This window comes from Podarcis raffonei, chromosome 8 (genome assembly GCF_027172205.1).
Source record: "Podarcis raffonei isolate rPodRaf1 chromosome 8, rPodRaf1.pri, whole genome shotgun sequence".
NCBI classification, from domain to species: Eukaryota; Metazoa; Chordata; class Lepidosauria; order Squamata; family Lacertidae; genus Podarcis; species Podarcis raffonei.
This window is the reverse complement of record NC_070609.1, coordinates 91,913,586-91,937,362: the sequence shown is the minus strand read 5'-3', so window position 1 is coordinate 91,937,362 and position 23,777 is coordinate 91,913,586. Positions and strand designations below refer to the sequence as shown.

The following is a 23,777-nucleotide window of genomic DNA, read 5'->3' as shown; positions in this document are numbered from 1 at the left end:
TTTCAAACATTGCAAATCCTGGACAAAATGGACTGTTTCAAGAAGTGGCAGAGAGATATCTCCAGATTCGTCTGGCAGGGCAAGAAGCCTCGAATAAAATTTAAGATATTAACTGATGCTAAAGAAAGAGGTGGATTTGCCCTGCCAGACCTTAAACTTTATTATGAATCAGCCGCTTTTTGCTGGATTCTAAAGGGGAGGGCTTAATTCTCAGAGCTAGGACAGATGTCCTATCCCTGACTTTGTGCTCTGCTTGCTCCAGATCTTTCCCCACCTCCCTCTTCTTTTCAGTGTGGGCCTGTAGCACATGGTTATTCCCACTCTCTAGGCTTTGGGTTACAGATTCTCTTTATTCTCTAGATCTAATGTGCAAGTATGCTTAATTGCTGAATTGCTGCCCCCATACCGGCAAGTTCGCAGTCTGAAGCAGCCTCCATTTACCCCTTCTCCAATTCATGTAATAAACCAATGCTTCATTTCTTGCGTGTGAACTCCTGTATCAGGCATAAAGAGAAGGGCAAACCTCTGTACATAAAAGACACATATACAGACACCACGCAAGACGTTCTGGCTCTTTCTGAGCTGTAGGCTGAATACTCGGGCAGTGTACATGCATGTAGGTTCAAATGTGTAGTTCCTATAAAAAAGGTCACAGGTTCAATTCCTAGCATCTTTTAGAGGTGGTGGGGACCTGTGGCTCTCTAGCTGTCAAGACCCCAATTCCCATCATCCCCAGTCAGCATGGCCAATTGTCAGGGATGGCAGGAGTTGTAGTCCATCAACCTCAGGATCTCCTACCCCCCGTTAAAAAGGTGAAGGGCAGGTGATGAGAGCTGCTTCAGACCAAACAGCAGTATTTCCTGTCTGGGTACCCTCCAGCTGTTTTGGACTACAACATCCATCAGCCCCAACCAGCACAGCCATGTTGGTTGGGGCTGCTGGGAGTTGTAGTTCAAAGTACTTGGGAAGGTACCAGAGTTGGGGAAGCCATAAAGAATCGTTGCAGGTCAAGTACTAAATATGGCATTAGGTAGGTAAATGGTCTGAGCTCACCATAAATCAGGTTTCTATGACTGAGGCTGGTACATCTATGGAATCATAGAACAGAATCACAGATTAGAGTTGGAAGGGACCACAAGGGTCATCCACTCCAGCTGCCTGCAAATGCAGGCATCTTTTTGCCCAATGTGGTGCTAGAACTCATGTCTTAGCAATGCTGTGTTGCCCAACTGTTAGGATCATTGTTGGTTGTTTGCCTGGCAAAACCTTCCTCTGCAAGGCTGACACTCATTAAGGATTGCTTGGAAAGCATTTTAGAGCATGTTGTGGTCTTGAAAGGCAGGGTGGTGGTGATGTCATGATGATGTACAAGAGCATGCACACTGCAAAAACATGGTAGTCAGGACAAAATTCAGGCTGAGAATATTTCATTTTTTAAAAATAAGAGAGACTGGCTTTCTGGTCCTTACGGTTGCCAAGTTATGCTTGGAAGTGTCTTGAGAAGTCTCAGAAGCCAGAGACTCTTGTAAGCAGTTTTGGAGATGCTTTCACTGCTTCTCCACAATGCCTTGTTTTGCCCCTCCTGTCTAATGAAAATCATGCAAAATAAGAAAGTTAAAATGAGAAAGAACTTTGCTTGGTGTTGACTTGACACACCTTTATGCAGAATTCTGAGCAGGCTTCTTTCAAAAGTAAGAACCCTACTGCTGGACCAAGGCCAAACATCCAACTCGCATCCAGAATCCTGTTCTCACAGGGACCACCAGATGATGCCTACGGGAAGCAGCTGTGCAGGACCTGAGCCGGACAGCAGCCCTCTTCCTCCTAGTGCTCCTCATCAGCTGACAGCCAGAGGCATACGACCTCCAATGGTGGAGGCAGTACTGAGTTTTAACCTCCACATACATGCAGCCGGTTGCCGAGAGCTGTGGGATCCTTAAGAGGGGGCCATTTAGAACACACACAGGCACCTTGGGGGAGAGACAGAACCAAGTTAGCATAAATTTTGTTTGCTCTTTCTACTCCTTTTCTTTCAGAGGGAAATCTCTCTCCCATCTTCACAAAATATCCCATTTTCCCTACATCCTTTAAGCTTAAAAGCTGTAATCAGCTCCACTCCTTGAACAAAGTCCACATTGAATTGGCTCATCAACTGCTCTTTAGGAACATGGATTCTAATAAATTTTGAGATCAAACCTGTAAATGAGTTGTTTTAGCTCTCTCTCACACACATCCCTTCTCACATGAATTTAGCCTAGTAAAGTACGAACTTAAACCCAGGAATCCTGCCATACTGCACTTGCCTTTTAGGGTTGAAGGTAGAAGAAAGCAATAGGTTTGGGAAGAGCAGAAATGTCAGGGGAGACTCTAATCAGCAACACCCCATGATGTCACCTTGATTGGTAGAAGCCAGTTTCCATGTGTTTCAACTTAAGCTTCCAACTTTTAATCCCTGAAGCTTTTTAGCTTAGACAGTTGACATCCTACAAATATTGTAAAGGGCACAGAGTGGGCAACAGCCAGTTTGAAATGGAAAATTGCATTTTACAAAATTTAGAATAAAGTGCAGCTCAAAAAATCTGGTGCTAGAAGAATCCAATTTTCACCCACAACTGGGCTGCAGGTGGACTCTGCATTGTGTAGGTCCAGCTCACCTCCTGCTTTACCTTCTTGCCCTTAACCTGAGACCACTTTCCAGTTCAGCCACCCCCAACCTGGTACCCTCTAGGTCTTTTGGACTACAATCCTCAGCAGTCCCAGTAAGCATAGCCATAATACAGCTGTGCTGGCTAGATGTAGCCCAAACATCTGGAAGGCTGTTCTTGTTGCTTAGCTTTCATTTCGGGAGGCTTTACTAGTTCTTGAACAAGCAACCTCACAATGACAGAGCTCAAGTCCCGTCCCCCGGGCTGCCTCCTAACACAGAGGATAGTTCGAAAATTTCTGATTAGACTTTGTAGATACCAATCCAGGGGCTTAACCCATCCATGGAAGACTTCTATTTTGAGGCCCAATCTAAAGTACCCCCCGCCTCCAATATTAGCTAACCAAGACATGAACACATAGGCTCACTCAAGCCTCATCCCCACATGCCTCAGCAGCTCACTGCAATTTATTGCATGAACTTTAGTATAAGTGGAGGACTCTACCAAATTGGTGCTTTGAGGGGAACAGTTAGGCCACATTCACACAGTACATTTAAATTACTAGGATCCCAACTTTGGAAAGTCATGGCTTCCCCCAAAGAATTCTGGGAGCTGCAGTTTGTTATATGTGCCAAGAGTGGATAGGAGATCCCTGTTCCCCTCCCCACTCATGGAACTACAATTCCCAGAGTGGCTTACCAACCATTCTCTCTTCACAGGTCAGAAAGGAGAAACATTAAGCTTTGGCGCTGTTCGTTGCCGGCTGAGGATTTTGGGGGGGGGGGTGTGATAGCATGTCTAGAGTTTTTTGCACTGATAAACTTCACACACACACACACACACACACACACACACACACACACACACACACACAGCATCCATCCTGCATGCAAAGTATCCCAACAGACCCCTCGGCCCCCTTGCTGGCTTTGGCTCTCCAACGTTTCAGAGGAAGAAAAATTTGATGTGCAAAACCAGACATCCAAAATGGCTCAACATAATTTATTTTTTTATGTTAAAATGTACAGAGTTCTTTTGAAAGTACTTGCTAGAAAGGGGGGAGGGAAAAAGTGATATTACATACAAGGAGAGGAAGGGAGGCCGGCCGGCCCAGGAGCGCATGACATGGAGAATTACAAAGGGTTTATCATCCAGGCACCCCTTCCCCTTTTTAAGCTTACAAGTCACCAAGAACGAAGTACAAAGAAGTTACAAAACAGGAAAAGCAAATATAAACAGACAGGAATAGACGCGGCTTCATTTTGTACATGCGGCTTTAGAGGCATCTGGAACTCTAGTTACACACTCTAGAGATCTCTTTAAAGAGAATTTTCATCTTTCTTAAAATAGTCTTTAATATTCTACAACAAAGATAAAAAATTTTAAAGATGGAATGAAATGAAAAAGCTCTTTTTTTTAAAAGGCATCAAAGTCACTAACAGTGAGTTTTTTTTAAATTTCTTTTAGAAGATTACCAAGTTTATTTTGCTAAAAATACATTATTATTATTATTATCATTATCATTATTATCATTATTATTTCTTAAACAGAAGTGGGGGGGATGACAGGTACCAATATTACTGTGTCAGATTTTTTTTTATAATATAGAAAAGAACATTGGGTTCTCTACAATAGTTCTACAGTCACAAAGGTTTGTGGAAAAGAGGGAGCTGCCCAATTGATTTTTAAAAACCATACAAAAAACCCAAAACCGAAAAAGGTTAACAGCAGACAAAAAATAATAATAATAATAAAATTACATGGCCCTTGTGCCAACAGCTTTGCTTTTGACACCCCAACAACGCCCCCCCCCCGCAACCAGGAAGCAATGCCAGCTCAGATGACCAGGGAAGAGAGGAGAGGGCAGCCCGAGACGTCTTTCGACACAGATGAGGTGAGCCTGGATTCATAGATATATACAGGGACAAGGATCCTACACAGCCTTGTACACATGCTGAAGAACTAAGAGAAAATGAGGGCTGGAAGCCCCTGGGATTCTGCTTTTATACTCAACAGTATAGAGGAAGTCCGTTTTAGTGCAGTTGAACCCCCCCTCCCCCCCTCCACAACTGCCTTTCAGGTTTCTTTGAAAAAAAAAATTCTTTACACATCTAAGTCAATCTAAGTGCGTCTGTAGCTCTACAGGAATATACAGAGAACTTTACATTAGAAGGATAAGCTACATGTCCCCCTCCTTATCGTTAGTTGATGATGTGCCCACAGGCCTGGCATCTCTTCCCAGGATGAGGGGATGGATTGCACTGCACGGACTCGCCCTGCCCTCCTGTCTCCCTCGCATTCCCTCCTCTGGCCCCCCAGGCGCACACAGCTGAAGGAACACCCAAGAGTGACCCTCTGCAAGCTGCTAGAGCCCTACGGTGCGCCTTGGGGCAGGGGGAGCAAAGAGGCAGCAGTGCCAGCAATAGGCCCGCCAGGGAAGAAGGTGACAGGCTCTTGACAGCCATTGAAATGTGCGCCCCAACTTTCAAGGGGGTGCAAGAACCTTCGGAATCTCAGTCCGTAAGCAGAGTTGTGTCCAAGATTCACATGCCAGATTTCCAGCTGCAGGGCTTACTGAGCATCCCATCTCCCTAACTCCACTCCCAAGCGCCCTGCTTTCCGGCTGCACTTAGCTTGTTCTCAAGATGCTGCTGCTGGGCAAAGAAGTCTTGGATGAAGGCAACGGGCACACTTTTGAAGTTACATTTAAACTGTATTTTAGTTCAGAGAGAGAAAGGTGGGGACAGAGGAGAATAAACCATTCAGAGTTCCTATTTCTGGAGGGATGGCAGAAGAAGACCAGAAAGTTTGCCTTGGGCTCTATTATCCCATCCTTAAGTCACCACCTCAAAGCCTGCTGTTGGGCCTGAAGTAGGAAAGAGAAGCTAGGGGAGGGTGGGAAGGATCTGACCTTTAGAGATGGCGCCATCTTAGGAGCTGTGCACAAGGGACAAATGGAGGAGAAAGAATATGGCGGCTGAAAATGAGATAATATGACAGTTTTAAACACTCTGCCCAGATGGTCAGCAAAGTAAGACTCTTTGTTAAATTATAGAACGGTTTTGTGCACATTTTCAATTCCCTCCCTGAAAAAAATAAAAGTAAAACCAAACCCCATTTTAAAAATGGATTTGAACTGTGAAGTGTTTCAGGATCATGAAGGGAAAACAAAGACCCAAACCAAAAGAACCCCACAAAACGTGAAAAGAATAAAGACCAGGCCCCCTAAAAATAAAATAAAATAAACCCAAAGGGAACAAAACCCCATCTAAGATCTACAGCAATATTTAACTGGAAAAAGGTCCATTGTCTCTGGTTTGTCAGTATAAAAGGTTCCTTTATTTATAGAGAGATTTCAGTTAGTTCTTTAAAGACAGCAAGTTTATCTTGCTCATCTTCTCATGTAGGGTCCGTTGAGAGACTGCTTGGGGACCCCAGCAGCATTCATGTAGCTGTGATGAGAGGGGCCAGTGTACATCATGTTCCCGTGAGGGTTTGGCTGCATAGGCTGCTGGGGATAGGCCTGGCTCCCCATCATTCCCATTTGCATCTGCATAGGATACTGGGCTGTCTGGTTCATGTAGGCAGGGTTGCTATGGTAGCTGCTGTTCATCATGGGCTGGGTCATCCGGTAGCTGTTCATAGCATTCAGGGTATTCATATTCATGGAGTTGACGTTGTAAGGGGCGGTTGGCATCAGGTTCACCCCCATGTTCATGCCGCGCTGCACAGCCAGCGCTCGGGGGCCGGCCTGCATGGCAACCGCAGGGGGGCTGCGCCCATAGAGCTGCTGCTGGTGAGCAGCTGCTGAGGGCAGGGGTGCCGACTTGGAGCGGATGGAGATGTGCCCCTTGACGGGCATCTGCCCCTGCAGCCTTTGGGTGTGGGGGATGCCAATGTTGGTGGTGGACATGTTGCACTGGAGGAGGGGCGAGGTGAGGTTCATGGTGGTGGACGCCAAGTTGGGAGGGGGTGTCATGGTGGCTTGTGCTTGGGGCGTCCCGGCCAACGGATGAGACGGAGCCAGCTGCGCCAGGCCGGTGTTGGACAAAGACACGCTGGTTGCATAGGAAGTCACAGCGGGGGAATGACTGTAAGGCATGGCATGGGGGTCCATTATGGTGTTGGTCAGCTGCTGCAGCTTGGCGAGGCTGAAGGTGGCCGATGGCTGGGAGTAGCCACCGGCACCAAAATCCCCAGGAATCCTCTCGTAGATGCTTATGTTGCCCGTGCTGCCAGATTCCGGGATTTCCATTATCATGGGTGCTGGAGTGAAGCTATTGTTCATGCTACACTGGGACAGGGAAGGCTGCTGTTGCTGCGCTGGAGGAGGGGGCTGGGGCTGCTGGGGCTGCTGGGGCTGGGGGGGCTGTGCCGCTGGCTGCTGGTTACTCGGAGGCCTTTCAACCACACAGCTCTGGGGGGACTTGATATTGCAGTTTGTGGCGGGCTGGACGCTGCCCTGAGGCATCATGCTGCAGCTGTTGCCCATGCTGGCTATTTGCTGGGTGACGACGCAACTGTTCTGGGTGAGGCTGCTGGAGGACGACAGGCCACCATAGGAACAGCTGCTCTGAGACGAGTTGTTACCGCAGATGCTGCCACCCATGGTCGAGTCGTAGCTGCTGGGGTTCTCGTAGTTCTCTGTTGTGCTCTCGATGCTGCCGAGGTCGCTGAAGCCACTGTCCACCACCTGCTGAGAATGGTCCGATACAGAAGGCACATCCATCATGGGGCTGGTCTCCATGTTCTGCATAGAAGGTGCGGAGAGAGAGCCTTGCTCAGGGCTTATCTGGGTGTAGCCGCTCTCCAGGGCACTGGGCACGCTGGGGCTGCTGACGGAGCGCACCGACTGGCTAGGGTGAGACTGGACAGAGGAGATGGGGCTGTTATGTTCCGAGGCCTGGCAGTCCTCAACCATAGACATCTGAGGATCCTCTTCAGCTTGGGTGTAGCTCTGCAGGTTCTGACAAGCCGCTAGGGTCTCCTCGCAATCCTGGTAGGCTACGTCGTGCTCATTGTTCTCCTCCTCCTGCGTCAAGGATTGCACTGCTTGGACGGTTTCAAGATCCAGTTCACTGTGAGGGATTGGCTCCTCTTCCTTCAGCTCAATTAATCCTTCCTTAGCATGCTGCTCTTCCTCTTGGTCATCTTCGGAACCAGGAACGGGATCTGATCCCACCGATGTCTCATGGGAGGCTTGCTCTTCCTCAGAATCTGCCTCTCCCTCACTCTTGTTCTTGACATCCTCTTCTCTGCTGTCCTGTGTGCTTGTTTCTAAAAAAGGCTCCTGAGCGTCAGGCTCTTCCTTCAGCCCCTCTGTTGCTGCCTGCTCTTCCAGTTCATTCTTCTTGGCAGGCTCCACCTGCCCATCGTCTTCTTCATCATCCGCATCGTGGTCTTCATTCTGGTTTGCCACAGCTGCCACTTCCTCCTCCTCCTCCTCCTCCTCTTCGCGCTCAGGTTCTTCCATCTCCGGCTGCTCTTCTTCCGACTGCCTCTGCTCTCCGAGGCTCTGGGGCTTCTCCACCTCTTCCTCCACGTCAGGTTCCTTGACTTCTGCTGCTGGGCTGCTGCTGCTGCTGCCTAAAGGAGAAGCCCCTCTTGCTTCACTGGCAGCTGCACCTTCCTCTTCCTCTCCCAGGTCCCCAACTTCTGGAGGCCCTTCTTCTTCTTCTTCTTCTTCTTCTTCTTCTTCTTCTTCTTTCCTTTCCTCTACAACATGCAGAAGCTCTTCCTTCTGCTCAACAGGCTCTTCCTTCTCCTGCACTTTTGGTTTGCGACCTGGTTTCAAAGTGGCTTCCGTGGAGTCAGCTGCCTCTTCGGTGGCAGCTGCCAAGACCTTCCCTCTCTTCAGCTTGAAGCCTGGCTTGCGGCCAGGCCTCTTCTTCCAGTGGATGGGCTTGCGGCTTTTGCCCTTGGGCCAGCCCTTCTTCTTCTTCATGGGGGTGGAAGTGTCTGGCTGGAGTGGGGAATCTTTCGCTTCACATTTTCTCAGCACCGAGACTGGTTTCAAGGTAGGAGAGCCTAAAAAGGAGGGGAAAGGAGGAGGGAAAGGTTAAGCAGCTGGACCTCTCGTCCCAATTCCTCACTAGGCTTGCAGCTGAAATATCTGCAGTTGATTAACCACCTGCCTGTTGATATTACATACTGCCAAAAGCTCCATAGAGCAGCTTCTCTAAGATGTTACAGCAAGCTCAAGTTAATGTGCAATTTAGCAAGTTACCACTCCTTATCTGAAATAAATACTGTATTTAAAGCTGCCTTTTCACTCAATTGTTGCCCCCACAGTTGACTGACTGAAGATTTAGTCTGCTATAGTCTACTAATTAAACCTTGTAGCCCTACCTAAAGAACAAACTGCACATCTGTTAGAGGGTGGGGCTGGTGTGTTAGAGGAAGGAGATTCAGCTGGGTCTCCTGACCTGAAACTGCTTTCTCTCTCTCCCACCTTCCCAGGGATTGCATTTACACCTCAAGCCTCGAAAGGGCACAAGCCCAGAGAGCTCTCAACCAAGGTAAGCGGGCAGAGCAAGAGATGCTGGCCAGTGAGGTGTCAATCAAGTGGGAGATGAAGCAAGCCAACGGACTGGTGGAGAAGGAGCACATGGTCACTGGTTGGCTGCAACTATTATCTCCTAAAATAATATTACATGCTGGAATCTAAGAACTATTTCCGCTGCTCAGCTTTCCATGGGAAGAGCCTGCTACTACAAGGACAGGCAGAAAACCACTCCTTGAATTTGTAGATATAAAATCAATGCGGGGCGGGAGGTGGGGAGAAGGGCTTTTCTTCCCACCACCAGCCTTCAGAACAGCCTTCTGAAGGCTGGCGGTGGGAAGAAAAGCCCTTGTCCCCCCCCCCCCCAGCCTTCAGAAGAGGTCGGGGGACAGACTGTCCCCGGACCTGGTCTGAAGGCAGTTTCCATAGGAACGCATTGATTGATTTTCAATGCATTCCTATGGGAAACCGTGCTTCGCAAGACAAAAACTCGCAAGAAGAAAAAACTCGCGGAACGAATTAATTTCGTCTTGCGAGGTACCACTGTAGTTAATGCACTGTGAACATTGGAAATGGGCTGTATCAGTGAGGGTTAGACAATTTGAGTCTTCAGAGCTGTGGGTCACTATGTCTTTTCTTTGCAGCACTTGTAGCAGCCTATAGGCACCATTTCAGTATTTCTGCTTTAATGTTTTGCTTAATGTTTTACTGGATTGTTATGGTGTTTAAATATCATGTACAGACATTTGGGTTGTGATTTTATTATTACAATTTGTGTGATCCACTTGGAGACTTTGTTGTATTAAGCCATGTATATATAATTAATGAAATGAACATATTCACAGCCACCAACTGCAGCTTGTGCCATGTCATTTGCAAAGATTGACAACCTTTCCCAGCTTTGAGATGTACGACTTCCCAGCTCTGTGGCACAGGGGTGTAATAACAACTGTGATAGAAGCAGCCGGAGCCTGTGGCACTTGGACAGCAGTAGGGGTGTCTGGGAGCCAGGTTGAGGCTGCACTCCTGGGGGCCTCTTGCACAGCTGTGCTGTGGCTGGGACTAGAAGCGAGCTGCAAAACTACACAAAGGCACAGGGCAACACAGGGACACACAGTGTGTGCACTGCAGAAAGGCCTATTCATACTTTAGAGCTCAGACTCAAATTGTCTAACCCTCACTGATACAGCCCATTTCCAATGTTCACAGTGCATTAACTACAGTGGTACCTCGCAAGACAAAATTAATTCGTTCCGCGAGTTTTTTCTTCTTGCGAGTTTTTTGTCTTGCGAAGCACGGTTTCCCATAGGAATGCATTGAAAATCAATCAATACGTTCCTATGGAAACCGCCTTCAGACCAGGTCCGGGGACAGTCTGTCCCCCGACCTCTTCTGAAGGCTGGGGGTGGGGGGACGACAAGGGCTTTTCTTCCCACCGCCAGCCTTCAGAAGGCTGTTCTGAAGGCTGGCGGTGGGAAAAGCCCTTCTCCCCACCTCCCGCCCCGCAAGCTCCGGGGACAGGAGGGCTTCGCTGCCGACCGCCAGCATTTTAAAATCGCCCGGGACAGCGGAGAAGTCTCCGCTGTCCCGGGGGCTTTTAAAATGCTGGGGGTTGGCAGCGAACGCTTCGCTGCCGCCTGCCAGCATTTTAAGATCGCCCGGGACAGCGGAGAAGTCTCCGCTGTCCCGGGAAGGCAGGCGGGGGGGAGCAAAGACTTTTGCCGCCCGCCGGCCTTCAGAAGAGGTCCAGGACCTCTTCTGAAGGCGGGCGGTGGGCGAAAGTCTTTGCTCCCGACCGCCAGCATTTTAAAAGAGGTCCCCGGAGATTTCCCTATGGGCTTTCTTCTTGCGAAGCAAGCCCATAGGGAAATTCGTCTGGCGAAGCACCTCGAAAAACGGAAAACTCTTCTTGCGAGTTTTCCGTCTTGCGAGGCATTCGTCTTGCGAGGTACCACTGTAGTACTATTTATAGCAGCCCAGGGAGGCAAGTATGGCTATCCAATTTGGGGGGTGGAGAAGAACTGAAAGAATAATTCATAGCTTTGCACAAGAGGATCATTTCCTTGTGGATTGTGGAAGCCTCTGCAAGGTAGGATCTTCCACACACCTCAATCCTCCTAATTCAATCCACAGCATCTATCTTGCCAACAGCTGCTCCCATGTGGCATACTAGCCTCTCTCAACCTTGGGTGCCCAGATATTGTTGGACTACAACTCCCATCATCCATAGCAAGCAGAAGCAACAGCCAGGAATGAGGGAAGCGGTAGCCCAACAACACCTAGGAACCCAAGGCTGAAAAAGGCTGCTCTGCTGGAAGGTGGAGGAATCAGTGGAAGCAGATTAAAATGTTTTGTACTGCAGTTTTGAAAAAAGGTAATCGAGCATTATAGCCAAGTATCTCACAGTAATTGACTCATTCACGTGCAGAGAGCATAAGCATCTGCCTAACAGGTTACTACAAAACTACACTTAACAGGGCCATCTGGGCTTAGTGACTGTTGATTAACCTCTTAAAGGTTAAATGCAGCTTAATAGTCTAAATTCAAGACTAGATGCAAAAGCACTTTGGAGAGGGTTAGGAAGCTACAGCCTAGCATGAACTTTCCCACAATGTCATCGACGACAAAGGGAGAGTGGCAGGGGGGTGAAGAATGAACCAATTCCAGTTTTTATGGAACTGAACAAATGCAATTTGAAGGTAACAGCCTATTAGATGAAGAAATGTGGACTGCTACTGTCTTATAATGGCTTGGTAACAGATGAGTGGAGGGTTGCAGAGCTAAAACAGATAAACGATCAGACACACAGGTAGACACAGAACATCCTCAATGATATTGCTTTCTATTATGTAACTTAGTTTTATGATCTTATATTCTGTTCTCTGAGGAATGCTTTTACAGCTGATTCCAGAAAAGGTATTCCGCTAATCTAGAAAGAAGGTACTTAAAGAGATTCCTGTAAATCTACTCTTGTGGAATCTAAAGCCAATGCAGAGGACATTGCACTTTATGCACTGTGCAGTCCATTCTGTGTACCCTTTAGGAGTAAGCTTTTGACTGAAATACAGGAAAGGATTGCTATAAAGAACGATTCTGATAAAATGCCTTGGATATAAACAAAACATAAAAACAGCTTTTATACGCAGCACCTGCACAAAAACTAGGCCAGTCAGAGATGGTATCCGGTTGCTGAGAGCCTCTGGTTCATGCAGCATATACTTGCTGACTAGAGGACTCAAAATGCCTGTGCTTCTACTTTGCAGTGACAGACTGATCTAACTAAATGAACCACACTGAAAGTAATGGGCTATTTGATGGAAGTGGGTGCTTTACCTTCCACTTTCTTACCACCAGGTGAAAGGAGGGACAACAGATGCCTGCACTGGTAAGATTGCTTCTTGTTGTTGTTGAATTCCCCCACCCCACCCCTACCAGTAAGCCATGGAGTTCATCCCAGTTCCTTAAGCGGGTTGTATGTCACCAGCTGGCCCTGGAGCTCGGCCTTGGCCCTCATCTCTTTCAATAGAAGTTTCATTGCCATCCATGGCAGGAACAGGGAACCTGTGGCCATCTGGATGTTTTAGCTTGCCATAACGGGAGGCGGAAACCCAAGAACCCGAGCGCGCGGGGGGGGGAGTGTCACAGGTTGCCCTTGGTCCAAGGGCTCTGGCAGCCCTTGTCCTTTGTCTTTTCCCACATCCATGCTCTCCCCACCTTTTCTTCCCTAGTTGTCGCAGCTCACGTATTCCTGGGACTGGGCAATCTTGCATGTTTCATATGGGCACCGAGTGCAGGGAGGGAGCAGTTAGCGACCTTTCTTATGGCAAGTTACACTGCATTGAAGCACCCACTGACAACTGTTCTTGAGAAACCTACCAGTGGCATCGTCGGACTCCTCTCCACCCTGAGATCCTCTCTTGGAGGAGGGCCTGTGCCTGAGGGAGCCTTGGGGAGAGAGGCGACGAAGATATCCTCTTGGGAACAGTTCACTTTCTTCCTCATCCTCCTCGTCCTCCATCTCAAAGGTGGGCTCCAGTTGAGGCATGGGCCTTTCAGAATCAGAGTCCTCAAAAGGCTCATCCAGGACCTCAGTCGTTTCAGAGATGGTTTCTGTCACAACACTGCTGTTGTGATATTTGCGCTTGCGGACCCGCCTCTTCCGGGGAATGGGCTTCTGCACAAACAACCACAACCAAGTGACAGATGGTTACATACAGCACAACTCAGTGAGGCAAGAGAGAGAAGCCCTATAGCATGCAGAGAGGAGACATCCGGGGAGGGCCACTGTCATTTCCTATGGCCACCAGCTGGGCTCACATTGGCCAGGACAGGAGGAGGGGAGGCGACTGAAGGACATGTCAGTACTCCAGTTTCAGGACTGGCATATTCCACCCCCTCCGGTGTCAAGGGCATGCCAGACCCCCCTCTGCACCTACCATCAAAATACGGATAGTAGAGAACTAACTGTAGCTGCAACGAAGAGGCCTCTGGAGACATTCTCTGCCCATAGAGAGAGGTCCTCAATATCCTAGGGTCCCCTAGGGCCCCCTTTCAAAGTCTAAACCTACTGCCTTTCCCTGGCACAAAGATAAACCTTTAAAAATGGATGGGGAATCTGGGGCCCACCTGATGTTGTGGGCCTACAACTCCCATCATCCCTGATAACTGACTGTACTGGCTGGGGCTGACAGGAATTGGAGTCCACCAACATCTGGAGGGCCACAGGCTTCCCACCCTTTCTTTAGAATATGCATCTCACAAATATGTAAGTAGCAGTATGTGCATGCCGCAACAGCTGAGCAGAATAAACAAATGGAGTGCAGCAGTGGGCTGAGATTTTGCTTCCTGAGAGCCTCTGCATTTGTTTAGAAAAAAGAAAAAGCAGCAAAGTTTCTGGCACTGTCTGACTTAACATGTGTTTGGAAGTATAGGCAATGGCTGCTAAAATCTCAGAAGCCAGAAGACCTGCTGGATAAGAGTCCCAATGGTTGTGAGTGGGATGTCAGTGCACTGCATGTCTCTACCTTAACTGGCAAAATGGGGGGGGGGGGGTTTGAAAGTTCCCTCCCAGAACTGCTACTTGTAAAACAGTAAATTTGCAAAAAGCTAAATAACAAAATTAAGTTTTTCTGAGCTTATTATTATTAAAAGCATACACAGTCCTGAATATGATCACCTTCTTACACATGCACATAAAGCCTACAGACGCAATAGCTTTTCAGGAACCTATCCAGGGAATGAGAGAGGTTCAACAGGCAAGCAGAAGCTAACACAAGGAGAAAGCTCAGGGTTGTGTGCAGCTGTGGAGCAGACAGAAAGGGAGAAAGACATACCTTTCGCTTCAAGGTGGGTTTGGTGAGAACTGGTGGGGAAGTGGAGCAGGGGCTGACAGGCTCCTCCCCCTCCTCTTCGCTGCTCTCACTGAAATGCCTTGGCAGTGTCCTCTCACCCTCACGGTGTGGCCGGGATATTCGGTCGCACTCCTTGGAGAGTCTGCCTTTCAGGGACTCGTGGGTCTTCAGCTGCCCTCTCCACACTTCACTGTATCTCTGAGCCACTGAGGGCTTCTCCCCTTTGCCATACTGCCCATGGGAGATGGGGGACTTTTCCTCATCTTTGCCAAAGTGCCCCCGGGGAGCCGGGGACTTTTCCTCACATTTGCCACACTGTCCCTGGGAGGAAGTCGTTCTCTCTTCAGTCTCCCCAAATCTCTCTCGGGAAGCGGCCGCAGCTGCAGCCGCCGCCGCCGCCGCCTTTTCCTGACACTCCCCACAGCGACCTCCCCTGGCCATGGCTGACTTCTCCTCTAAAAGTAGTTTCAAATCCTTCTCTGCAAAGGACTCCCGCGGCTGTTTGTTCTTCCGACGGCCTCTCCGTGGCATCTGGTTGTTTGCAGGAAGACCAGCAAGGGGAAGACTTTGTTTGTTTGGCCGCACAGAATTGGCTGGAGAAACAATGTCTGGCTTTTTTTCACTCTCCAGAGGAAAGTAAGACTCTCTCTCTTTTTTCTCCCAGGATACAGATTTGATCACCTGGTATAAAGAAAAAAAGCAAGCTATTTTATTTAAGACTTTCTTGCAACTGTTACTTCCTACAGACATAAGGTTGCTGGGAAAGTTGGTTCTGCATTTAAAGTACCAGCTTGCAGCCAAAGATTGGAACAATCTTGATCTCTCCTTGATTCCACAACTCCTGGTCATGTCCACCTTTCCTTTCTTCCGATTCCCCTCCAGTTTTCCTCTCCCAAATACCTCCCCATTAGCTAGCCACCTTCCACCCTCAAGCCCACTCCCTCTTCCTTGGCCCCACCACTACTTCCCTGGGTTTTCTGCTCTCCTTCCTTGCCTCAATTTTTCTACACTTCCTGTGCAGGCCTACCAATGACCATGGAAAACCTCATCTGAACAATCCCATCCATCTTTCCATCCAGGCTGCATAAATTTCCCGCCACTATATAGGCCACGAAGGGAATATTTTTATTCCAAAACTGGGTTCATGAGTGCAATAGACCCCGGGGGTTTAAGTTCAGATGAGCCAAATTTTCAGACCTAAGCCCATTATTCAATAATAGTGCAAGCACTGTTCCATGATTCAGTCTTAATCATTTCCAGTTAAAGTATCTCAGGTTGCAGAGTAGGAAGGCTTCTGTCTGAGTGCAGAAAGGAGCAAAGCCTGCGAGATCTTTTGTCGTTGTTGCAGTTTGATGACAGGAACAAAACACTTGTAGTAGTGAGACCATTACATGCCCTCTTCATCCCAGTCTCTAGTATTTCATTTCTGGTATCTGGGCAAAGATGATCTAAATCCATTTGAGTCTGATTTCATGCCCATTTTTAGCATCAAAACAGCCTCAGTTGCCCTGACTGATTGCCTTTATCAGAAGAGAGAGACCAAGAGGTGGGAACAACCCTTGATCTTTCAATGGCTTTTGCCATCACTGACCATAGTCTCATTTTGAAACAAATCAGGGGGTTGGGAGCTAGAGGCACTGTATTGCAGCAAATCTGCTTCTGCCTGCAGGGTCATTACCAGAAGGTAACACTAGAGGAATGTTGCTCAGCCCCATGAGTTCTGAGCTGTGGGGTCCCACAGGGTCCATTGTGTCTCATATGCTAATTCAACATTTATATGTTAATATCACACTGCTCTCTTCCTCTCCCTCCTTCCATCTAAATCAGCAAAAGCTGTGGGGTTGGACTGGTGCCTGGCTGAAGTGATAAGCTAGATATACTGAGACTAAACAGTGGGTGATTCACGGGTCCAAAAATAAGGTAGACAGCTTGCACTGTCCCTTGAAGGAACAGGTTTGCAGTCCGAGAGCATTCCTGGATTCCAGCCAGGTGGCTTCTGCAGCTAGGAGTGATTGCACCCAAATTAGGCTGGTTTGTCAGCTATTAGCCTGACCTCAGTTGCCCATGCTCTAGTGACTGAATACAATCCAGAAGCTGCAGCTACAGCAGAAAAAGGTTGCTAGGTTGGTGAGTGGGGCAATTTGATAGGACCATGTGTCACTGGTCCTGAAAGTGCTTCCCTGGCTGCCAGTCTGAATTTGTACCAGTAAACAAACCCTAAAGGGCTTGGGACCCAAGACAGCCTCCCTCAAAACCAACCACCTCGGGCCAGAAAACCATCAAAGCAGGCCCCTTTGGCAGTGCCACCCTTTCTGGGGACTTCCTGATTGATGTTGACCCACGGCAAACTTGGCCCTCCAGCTGTTTTGGGACTACAACTCCCATCATCCCTGGGTAACAGGACCAGTGGTCAAAGATGATGGGAATTGTAGTTCCAAAACAGCTGGAGGGCCAAATTTGGACATCACTGCAGTATTGGTTCCTCACTTATGGAACACCTTCCAAAGTATTCAGGAGGTTTTTAAAAACATTTCTATTTGTCCAGGTATTTAATGGCTACAACATACTAATTTAATTTTCTAGCCTAATGTGTTTATATCCCACCCTTTGTCCAAGGAGCTCAAGGTGGTGTCCATGGTTCTCCCCCTAATATAATCTCCACAACAACCCTGTGAGGTAGATTAGGCTGAGAGGCAAGGACTGGTCCAAGGTCATCCAGTGAGCTACATGGTGGGGGGTGGGGGGTGGGGTCTTGAACCTTGGTCTCCTGGGTCCTAGTCCAACACTCTAATCATTGCACCACTCTCTTCCTATTTCCAGCAACCTGGAAATTATTAGGTGTGAGGATACATGGCTGTTTTTAAACGTTCTCAGATGTTTTTAACATCTAAATATTTTGTTAGTTTTTGTGTTTTCTTGTTTGCCTCCCTGGACTCCTTTGGACTAGATATAAATTTAAACAATAAATAATGGTTTGGGCTCAGGATAACAAAGTTTCATGTTTATTTGTTCCTACCCCACCTTTTCAAATAAAATTCCTCCCAATGTGGCATATGTAGAGGTAGGGCAAATTAATACAGGCTTGATGGAAAGATGAAGGGGATCCAATTTTCCCATTACATTCCTTAGCAACTCCATCTGGCTTTTAGCCATCCGCACTGTTAAGCTACCTTTCCATCCCTCTGCCATACGGGGCACACATGTGGCTGCTTTGCTAATTACTCCACAATTGCATGCATATATAAATATCTATTCCACACTGACCTCTACCTCTCTTTCCCTTTGCTGCTGCTGCTGCTCTTCATTTTCCCCATCTTCAGCTTCTTCTTCTTCATCCTCTGAAACCACTGAGTTTGAGACAATGACAGGAGTCCAGCGTAGGCATTCTGGATCTACAACTACAGGCCGGAGATTCAGTTTCAGCTTTGCCATGTGGTCTTGGATAAGCTTCTCCCGCCGGACAATCACAAATCTGAGAATGAGGAAAAAATGATTCAGCCGAATTTTGACGTTTAAGTACAGGTAACAAACGTACGGACGCAGGAAGGAAGAGTGACCAGCAGGAGGATGCCCAAAAGACTGTCACATTACTAAGCAGCTGCCAAGAAGCAAACAGCATTTGAGGTGCACAAATAGGTTAAAGTCAGCTCCAAAATTCCTACAGTGACTCATGTTACAGGTAGGTAGCCATGTTTGTTTGCTGTAGTCGAAACAAAATAAAAGAATTTCTTCCAGCAGCACCTTAGAGACCAACTGAGTTTGTTATTGGTATGAGCTTTCGTGTGCTGCATGCACACGAAAGCTCATACCAATAACAAACTGAGTTGGTCTCTAAGGTGCTGCTGGAAGAAATTCTTTTATTTTGTTTCGACTACGGTGACTCATGTGAAGTTTTGAAAAAAAGTTGTGTAGGACATTTCTTTCTCACTTCCGTTTGAAACTTGTAGCCCAGAATCAAACTGAGATGACACTAGAACTGATGCAGAGTGCAAGGTAATGAAGAATCATTAAAGGCAGCTAAGCATCTGTTGCAGGAAAAGAAAATATATCTACCAGTTTTTCTGGCTTCTTGTGCCTCAGGCTGAAGGCATTGGAAGGCTCTTAGTGCCTTGGCTGAAACTGCAACTATCTCAAAACCCAAAATCCTGCAATGCAATGATTGTGTTTTAGCAATAAAAATAAGCTCCAAAGCCAAAAAGCTTGAGCTGAGCTTCCGAATCTCAGGTTTGATTTAATAAAATGCACATTTCTATCCCTATTGTTTGAAAATGTGCTGATGTCTCAGAAATCAAAGTAAATCAGCATATTAATCACATGGTAGTGTTTATATCCCCGTGCAATGCTAAAATTATAGTAAATAAAAGAAACATGCAAATTTGATTGATCTGCAGGATTTAGAACAATTACAGAATTCAGCTGCTTTTAGTGAAGAATTCTGATTGCCTGAGTACAGAATTACTTTTTAGTTAGCCTTAATTATGAGAGTAAGCAATTGCGTTTTCAGCAGAAGTGACAGATTTAGTTTGCTTCAGTGGGGCTTGTACTCTTCTGTTCAATGTACTCAACACAAGGTCTGTACATGTTATGAAAATGTTTCCTGTTGCCATTAGCTATGCTGGAGGGAGCAGTTGGACAAGGCACTGAATGCCTGCACTGTGACTACTAGAAATTTTGGGACAGACAGATGAAGAAAATACTAGAGAATGTTTCAGCTATATGGGATCACTGGTCTTACCTGAAAGGAATTTCTCTATGCATGTAAATATAGTCTCAGTTGAGATGTGAGCTGCCCCTAGTGTTTTATGGCATAAACACAAATTGTTTCAAAAGCAGTTAAATTGTCTCTTTCCCTCTGTAGCACTAGTTTTTGTTCATGACAAAGCTTAAGAGCAGAAATGTTACACAAAAGAAACAAAAACACAGACAAGCATTCAACCACACAAACGACACTGTTCCCATGACAAACTGACACCCCAGTAGGCACTGTAAAATATAGAGTGCAGCCCAGAGACCATCATTACATGCACAGATGCATGTAAGATGGTCTCAGATGGAGTGTCCAAAAGTGTACCCATGTAGGGAAGGCTTTAGCTGCCTATTGGTCTAGGAGTCCGTGCTACAGCACTTTTCTCCCCAAAGCTGCCTCAGCCAAGGCATATAAATCCATTTTGTAGTGCTTTGTAAATGTGTAGCAACCTCCTGAAGAGGTCTGCTCATTTGGCCCCTGCCCCAGTAGCTGAGTATGCAGTAATTTTAGATGGTGGCATCAAGTGCAACACATTATATGGCATATTTATTCAGACCCTAACTCACTAAGACCAAGTGGAATTTGAAACTCTCTTTCCTAATCTATTTGGATGAGAAGATGCAAATAATGACTGTCTAAATGGCTTTGTACATGCAATGTGAATCTTCAAAGATCTTCTCACATCCAGAGAGTGCCATGCCTTCTCTGTAGGATGTTCAGGTGAAGGACAAAAAGTTGGAAGAATGAGCTCTTACTGTCCGTGAAAATGTGTATTGATTTTCAGACTAAAAGAAGAATCAGTCTGTAATACTACTTGGTCTTGATACAGTACATAAAGGTGTTTGGCTACCGAGAGTGTATTCAGTTGAGAAACTTGCCTTGCTGAAGTAACAGTGTTAAGAAATACAACCTTAATTGGTAACAAACACAGAGACTGATTTTAAATGTTTAAATGCTGGTCATTGCAGAGTCTTTAGCTCTGTATGCACTTCCACCTGGGATACAGGTGGATTTATTATTGTAGCCTCTTTAAGAAACTAAGGAAAGGAAGAGCACCTAAAGAAACCTCCTGAATGTCAGACAAGACAGACCACGATGCTGATGACAATCTTCACAATGTGTTGGGGTGTAAGTCCTTTTTTTGGGGGGGAGACAGAAAATCTCTAATGCTAGCCCTATCCTATAGCTTGAAGAATATATATCCTATCCTATAGCTTGAAGAACTCAGGGAAGCTATGAACTACGCCGAGCAGGGCACACAAGATGAACAGGTCATAGTGGAGAGTTTTGACCAAACGTGATCCACCTGGAGGAGGAACCGGCAAGCCACTCCAGTATCCTTGCCAAGAAAACTCCATGGACAAAGACAACAGGCATATAAAAGTTATGACGCTGGAAGATGAGCCCCTCAGGTCGGAAGGCGTCCAACATGCTACTGGGGAAGAGCGGAGGGCAAGTACAAGTAGATCCAGAGCTGATGAAGCGGCAGGGCCAAAGCCGAAAGGACGCTCAGTTGCGGATATGCCTGGAAGCGAAAGGAAAGTCCAATGCTGTAAAGAAAAATATTGCATAGGAACCTGGAATGTAAGAACCATGAACCTGGGTAAGTTGGAGGTGGTCAAAAATGAGATGGCAAGAATAAATATTGACATCCTGGGCATCAGTGAACTAAAATGGACGGGAATGGGTGAATTCAGTTCGGATGACCATCACATCTACTACTGTGGGCAAGAAACCCGTAAAAGAAATGGAGTGGCCCTCATAGTCAACAAAAGAGTGGCGAAAGCTGTACTGGGATGCAATCTCAAAAATGATAGAATGATCTCGATACGAATCCAAGGCAGACCTTTTAACATCACAGTAATCCAAGTTTATGCACCAACCACTGGTGCTGAAGAAACTGAAATAGACCAATTCTATGAAGACTTACAAGACCTTATAGAAGTGACACCAAAGAAGGATGTTCTTCTCATTATAGGGGATTGGAATGCTAAAGTAGGGAATCAAGAGATAAAAGGAACAACTGGCAAGTTTGGCCTTGGAGATCAAAACGAAGCAGGGCAAAGGCTAATAGAGTTCTGTCAAGAGAACAAGCTGGTCATCACAAACACGCTTTTCCAACAACACAAGAGACGACTCTACACATGGACATCACCAGATGGGCAGTATCGAAATCAGATTGATTATATTCTCTGCAGCCAAAGATGGAGAAGCTCTATACAGTCAGCAAAAACAAGACCTGGAGCTGACTGTGGCTCAGATCATCAGCTTCTTATAGCAAAATTCAAGCTTAAACTGAAGAAAGTAGGAAAAACCACTGGGCCGGTAAGATACAATCTAAGTCAAATCCCTTATGAGTACACAGTGGAAGTGACGAACAGGTTTAAGGATTTAGATTTGGTGGACAGAGTGCCTGAAGAACTATGGATGGAGGCTCGTAACATTGTACAGGAGGCAGCAACGAAAACCATCCCAATGAAAAGGAAATGCAGGAAAGCAAAGTGGCTGTCCAACGAGGCCTTACAAATAGCGGAGGAGAGAAGGCAAGCAAAATGCGAGGGAGATAGTGAAAGATACAGGAAATTGAATGCAGATTTCCAAAGAATAGCAAGGAGAGACAAGAAGGCCTTCTTAAACGAGCAATGCAAACAAATAGAGGAAAACAACAGAATAGGAAGAACCAGAGATCTGTTCAAGAAAATTGGAGATATGAAAGGAACATTTCGTACAAAGATTACCATAATAAAGGACAAAAGTGGTAAGGACCTAACAGAAGCAGAAGACATCAAGAAGAGGTGGCAAGAATACACAGAGGAATTATACCAGAAAGATATGGATGTCTCGTACACCCCAGGTAGTGTGGTTGCTGACCTTGAGCCAGACATCCTGGAAAGTGAAGTCAAATGGGCCTTAGAAAGCACTGCAAATAACAAGGCCAGTGGAAGTGATGGTATTCCAGCTGAACTATTTAAAATTTTAAAAGATGATGCTGTTAAGGTGCTACACTCAATATGCCAGCAAATTTGGAAAACTCAGCAGTGGCCAGAAGATTGGAGAAGATCAGTCTACATCCCAATCCCAAAGAAGGGCAGTGCCAAAGAATGCTCCAACTACCGCACAATTGCACTCATTTCACACGCTAGCAAGGTTATGCTTAAAATTCTACAAGGAAGGCTCAAGCAGTATGTGGACCGAGAACTCCCAGAAGTGCAAGCTGGATTTAGAAGAGGCAGAGGAACCAGAGACCAAATTGCAAACATGCGCTGGATTATGGAGAAAGCTAGAGAGTTCCAGAAAGACATCTACTTCTGCTTCATTGACTATGCAAAAGCCTTTGACTGTGTCGACCACAGCAAACTATGGCAAGTTCTTAAAGAAATGGGAGTGCCTGATCACCTCATCTGTCTCCTGAGAAATCTCTATGTGGGACAAGAAGCTACAGTTAGAACTGGATATGGAACAACTGATTGGTTCAAAATTGGGAAAGGCGTACGACAAGGCTGTATTTTGTCTCCCTGCTTATTTAATTTATACGCAGAATACATCATGCGAAAGGCTGGGCTGGATGAATCCCAAGCTGGAATTAAGATTGCTGGAAGAAATATCAACAACCTCAGATATGCAGATGACACAACCTTGATGGCAGAAAGTGAGGAGGAATTAAAGAACCTTTTAATGAGGGTGAAAGAGGAGAGCGCAAAATATGGTCTGAGGCTCAACATCAAAAAAACGAAGATCATGGCCACTGGTCCCATCACCTCCTGGCAAATAGAAGGGGAAGAAATGGAGGCAGTGAGAGATTTTACTTTCTTGGGCTCCATGATCACTGCAGATGGTGACAGCAGCCACGAAATTAAAAGACGCCTGCTTCTTGGGAGAAGGGCAATGACAGGCCTAGACAGCATCTTGAGAAGTAGAGACATCACCTTGCCAACAAAGGTCCGTATAGTTAAAGCCATGGTTTTCCCAGTAGTGATGTATGGAAGTGAGAGCTGGACCATAAAGAAGGCTGATCGCCGAAGAATTGATGCTTTTGAATTATGGTGCTGGAGGAGACTCTTGAGAGTCCCATGGACTGCAAGAAGATCAAACGCATCCATTCTTAATGAAATCAGCCCTGAGTGCTCACTGGAAGGACAGATCGTGAAGCTGAGGCTCCAGTACTTTGGCCACCTCATGAGAAGAGAAGACTCCCTGGAGAAGACACTGATGCTGGGAAAGATGGAGGGCACAAGGAGAAGGGGGCGACAGAGGATGAGATGGTTGGATAGTGTTCTCGAAGCCACAAACATGAGTCTGACCAAACTGCGGGAGGTAGTGGAGGACAGAGGTGCCTGGCGTGCTCTGGTCCATGGGGTCACGAAGAGTCGGACACGACTAAACGACTAAACAACAACAACAAAAAGCCCTATCCAGCTGCACTCGATTCTGCTTGCACCTGTGCAGAAATGTTGACGATGCTGAACGATAAACACAAATTGGAGAAGGATGTCTTGAGGCTAGAATGGTATTCACCAAATCTGAAGGCAGGC

General features: G+C 46.7%; 1 protein-coding gene across 2 annotated transcripts in view; it reads right to left on the bottom strand.

Annotated features, from left to right (window-relative positions):
• Window positions 1–3,628: 3,628 nt before the first annotated feature.
• Window positions 3,629–23,777, bottom strand: part of KAT6A (lysine acetyltransferase 6A) — a 98,432-nt gene continuing 78,283 nt past the window's right edge. For both annotated transcript variants that reach the window (XM_053401568.1, XM_053401569.1), the window contains 4 exons: window positions 17,763–17,970; window positions 14,481–15,179; window positions 13,024–13,321; window positions 3,629–8,672 (listed from right to left, as the gene is read on the bottom strand). In XM_053401568.1, the coding sequence (XP_053257543.1) occupies window positions 6,037–8,672; window positions 13,024–13,321; window positions 14,481–15,179; window positions 17,763–17,970 (3,841 nt within the window). In that variant the 3' untranslated portion in view covers window positions 3,629–6,036. The remainder of the gene's footprint in view (window positions 8,673–13,023; window positions 13,322–14,480; window positions 15,180–17,762; window positions 17,971–23,777) is intronic.